Source organism: Charadrius vociferus, unplaced genomic scaffold (genome assembly GCF_000708025.1).
Source record: "Charadrius vociferus isolate BGI_N301 unplaced genomic scaffold, ASM70802v2 scaffold373, whole genome shotgun sequence".
NCBI classification, from domain to species: Eukaryota; Metazoa; Chordata; class Aves; order Charadriiformes; family Charadriidae; genus Charadrius; species Charadrius vociferus.
In genome coordinates, this window is record NW_009647681.1 from 4,558 (window position 1) to 5,195 (window position 638).

The 638-nt window shown below is 67.1% G+C and overlaps 1 protein-coding gene across 1 annotated transcript in view; it reads left to right on the top strand.

The window, feature by feature from the left end:
• Positions 1-15: 15 nt before the first annotated feature.
• LOC104283125 (B-cell receptor-associated protein 31-like) overlaps positions 16-638 on the top strand; it is a gene marked incomplete at its 5' end in the record, with an annotated part of 2,060 nt that continues 1,437 nt past the window's right edge. The window contains 3 exons of the mRNA XM_009881277.1: positions 16-160; positions 240-375; positions 473-587. Of these exons, the coding sequence (XP_009879579.1) occupies positions 16-160; positions 240-375; positions 473-587 (396 nt within the window). The remainder of the gene's footprint in view (positions 161-239; positions 376-472; positions 588-638) is intronic.

Sequence of the window (638 nt, forward strand, 5' to 3'; positions counted from 1 at the left end):
CCCCTCTCCCCACAGATGCCCTGCGGGAGACCCGTAAGTATGATGTGACGGATCGGGTGGCCCTGCAGAGCAGCCCCGGCGCCCTCGAACATTTCCACATGAAACTCTTCCGGGCTCAGCGCAACCTCTACCTGGCTGGCTTTGCCCTCCTGCTCTCCTTGTGAGTGTGGGTGGGCTTGGGGCAGGGGGGAGAACCAGGGCCCGCAGGGGGGGGGCACGGCTCACCTTGCCTCCCGCAGCCTCCTGCGCCGCCTGGTCACCCTCATCTCGCAGCAGGCCGTGCTGGGCGCCTCCAGTGAGGCTTTTCGGAAACAGGCGGAAGGCGCCAGCCAAGCCGCCCGCCGCTATATGGAGGACAACGATGCCCTGCGAAAGGTACCACAGAGGAACAGTGGGGAGATGGGGTGGCACCCCAGGGGTGGGTGGAGGGGCTCCAGGCCTCTCATTTTCCTCCTTCGTGTCCCCCCTTCAGCAGCTGCAGGAGGCAGGGGGTGACAGTGGCAGCCCCCCCCCCTCCCAGGATGAGAATGAGACGCTCAAGGCCAAGGTGGAAAAGCTGAAGGAGGAGCTGGCAGCCAGCAAGCGCAGTATGGACTGGGGGGGGGGGGTACGGGGGGGGGGGGGGGGAGGTGCGGGGG